Source organism: Galeopterus variegatus, unplaced genomic scaffold (genome assembly GCF_000696425.1).
Source record: "Galeopterus variegatus unplaced genomic scaffold, G_variegatus-3.0.2 Scaffold269, whole genome shotgun sequence".
NCBI lineage: Eukaryota > Metazoa > Chordata > Mammalia > Dermoptera > Cynocephalidae > Galeopterus > Galeopterus variegatus.
The window spans coordinates 226735-229073 of record NW_007726380.1 but is presented as its reverse complement, the minus strand read 5'-3'; the positions used below and the strand labels follow the sequence as shown (position 1 = coordinate 229073).

General features: G+C 40.8%; 1 protein-coding gene across 1 annotated transcript in view; it reads right to left on the bottom strand.

The window, feature by feature from the left end:
- The window catches only part of XPO5 (exportin 5), a 73853-nt gene that overhangs the window by 59810 nt on the left and 11704 nt on the right, over positions 1-2339 (bottom strand). The window contains exons 10-11 of the mRNA XM_008566776.1: positions 1555-1638; positions 920-1045 (exon numbers count right to left, since the gene is read on the bottom strand). Coding sequence (XP_008564998.1) covers positions 920-1045; positions 1555-1638 — 210 coding nt within the window. The remainder of the gene's footprint in view (positions 1-919; positions 1046-1554; positions 1639-2339) is intronic.

The window sequence follows — 2339 nt, the reverse complement described above, 5'->3', positions numbered from 1 at the left end:
GGCCACGGGATCGCAACCCTCGGTGTTGCTCCCGCCCCTCGCTCAGCCAGTGAGCGGCCGGTCTGTATGTGGGATCCGAACCCTCGGCGGGAGCGCCACCGCGCTTCCCAAGTGGCGCACTATAGCAGTGCGCCACCAGGCCGGCCCCAGAGAACACTTTGTTGATACCCTCTTCCAGGTTCCTCAGAGAGAATTAAACTCTGGAATTCCTTTAAGGTCTAAGTATGAAGATGTCCCAAGACAAAGAAATAATTCAGCACGCAATAAGAAGAAAGAAGTGAGAACTATTTGCTTCATTAAATCTGAATGCCAGAAATAAACATGTGGAACTTTGTATGTTTCATCCAAAAAAGTACTGAAGACCATGGCAGGGGATTAGAACACAGTGTGTGCTATATGCTAGGTGAATTCCTTGAGCAAATAAGGGGTCCCCTGAATGGGTCCCATTCTCTGACTCTACACATCAAGATTAAGAATCTTAGCAGATTTCAGAAAATTCACAAGCAACTCTCTACTGAGTGGTTAGCAATCTTTGCTTCCATTCTCACTACTTCTCATTTACCTTCTTGCCTCTCACTCAACCTTCAGAAACAATCCTTAGATATTACCTCCTCTTGGAATCTTCTCGACTTTAGCCTCCTATTATGTACTTCCAAAGCACTATGCTTTTAACCCCTGAAGAGCAATTATATTGTATGGTCACTGCACTTGTCCTAGCCCTTAGCCCTGTACTTGACATATAAATGTTCCAAAATATGGAAGAGTAGTTATAATAATCAGTACAGACTGCTTTCCTCCTGAGAAATAAGAGAATAACATGCTCAAGAAAGGGATTTTAGGGACCAAGAAAGGGCAGTGAGTGATGCCAAATCAATCTGTGTATTCAACTACATTTCACGTTTAGATTTCCATTATATACCTTGACCAAGTTAGTCATAGAAGCACGAAGATATTTCGGTATTATTGCTAATAGCAAAGGATCACGGGATAGGATCTCATGCCTGAAGAGGGCTCCCCAAGTCATCTGAGTTGAAGAGCGTAGAAACTAAAGGGAAAAAAAAAAAAAAAAGAAAACCTCAGTTTAAGGATTTAGATTCTACATAATCAAGATTATTACTTAGTCTAGCAGTTATAAACTACATTTTTTTCACAGAAAGAGATCTCTATAATACTTTGAAATTGCCTCTAATGCAGTGCATCAATAATGACTGCTTGTTGTGGACCACATGTTAATAAGACACGCTGTGAGTCAGATGTAATTCCTGGAGTGTGGGCTGAACTCCACCACTTTCTCTTCTATGCAAGAAAAGATATTGGAATCTCAGAGTGATATTAGAAGGAAAATCATGAATTTGATTAATTTTATAATAACACAATTAATCAAACTTTTGTATTTAAAATATCTCTAGTACCAAATCACCTGGGACACACCTCAAATCTGACTGAGCATTATCAGAATATTACCTGAGGGGAGAAGCTGCTGACCTAGACAGTACAATGCTTGGCTCAGGAATAAGACCCAATAATTCTCTTAATAAAATGCATAAAGTTTACCTGACTTGGGTGGGTTGCGAAAGCAAGAAAAGATTCCAGGTATTTTCCAAAGTTTGCTGGTGTTTCTACATCAGAATCTACACCCTGTAGGAGAGAAAGACCACTAAATTAATTATGTTAATTGGGGGGGACGGGGAGGGATAGGAAGAGCAGGGGAGCAATAAATACAGATACTGAAACCCCCCAAAAGTTTCAGTTTTGAAAGGACTTTGTACTTCCTTTAGGCTAAAGAAAAGCATCATTTCTTCTTTTTTTTCCCCTTGGGCTAATAGTCCATGTTTCACGGGCTAATAGAACTTCAGAGGGTTATATGTTCAGCAGAATAAGCTTCTACAAGTACCAAAATTAACAAGAATAGCAACGCTGACTTTATGGGATAACAGATGTGGATGTTTGCTGTTGATATTAATAACTGACTTGTTAAAATTAATCTATAGACTCATATAAAATAATCTGTAGGACAATGCCCCATTGGACAAAGTCAATGGCATCTGCAATCCCTTATAGAAATATAACTTTCATAATGTTCTCCACAAATGGGCCTGAAGCTTTCCAGAAGGTAACAGCTAGGGCCGGCCTGGTGGCGCACTGGAGAGTGTGCCGCTTGGGAGTGCGGCGGCGCTCCCGCTGAGGGTTCGGATCCCATGTGGAGACCGGTTCCCGCTCACTGGCTGAGCGCGGTGCGGCGCAACACCGAGGGTTGCGATCCCGTTACCGGTCAGTAAAAAAAAAAAAAAAAAAAAAGGGAGAGAAAAAAAAAAAAAAAAAAAAAAAAAAAAAAAAAA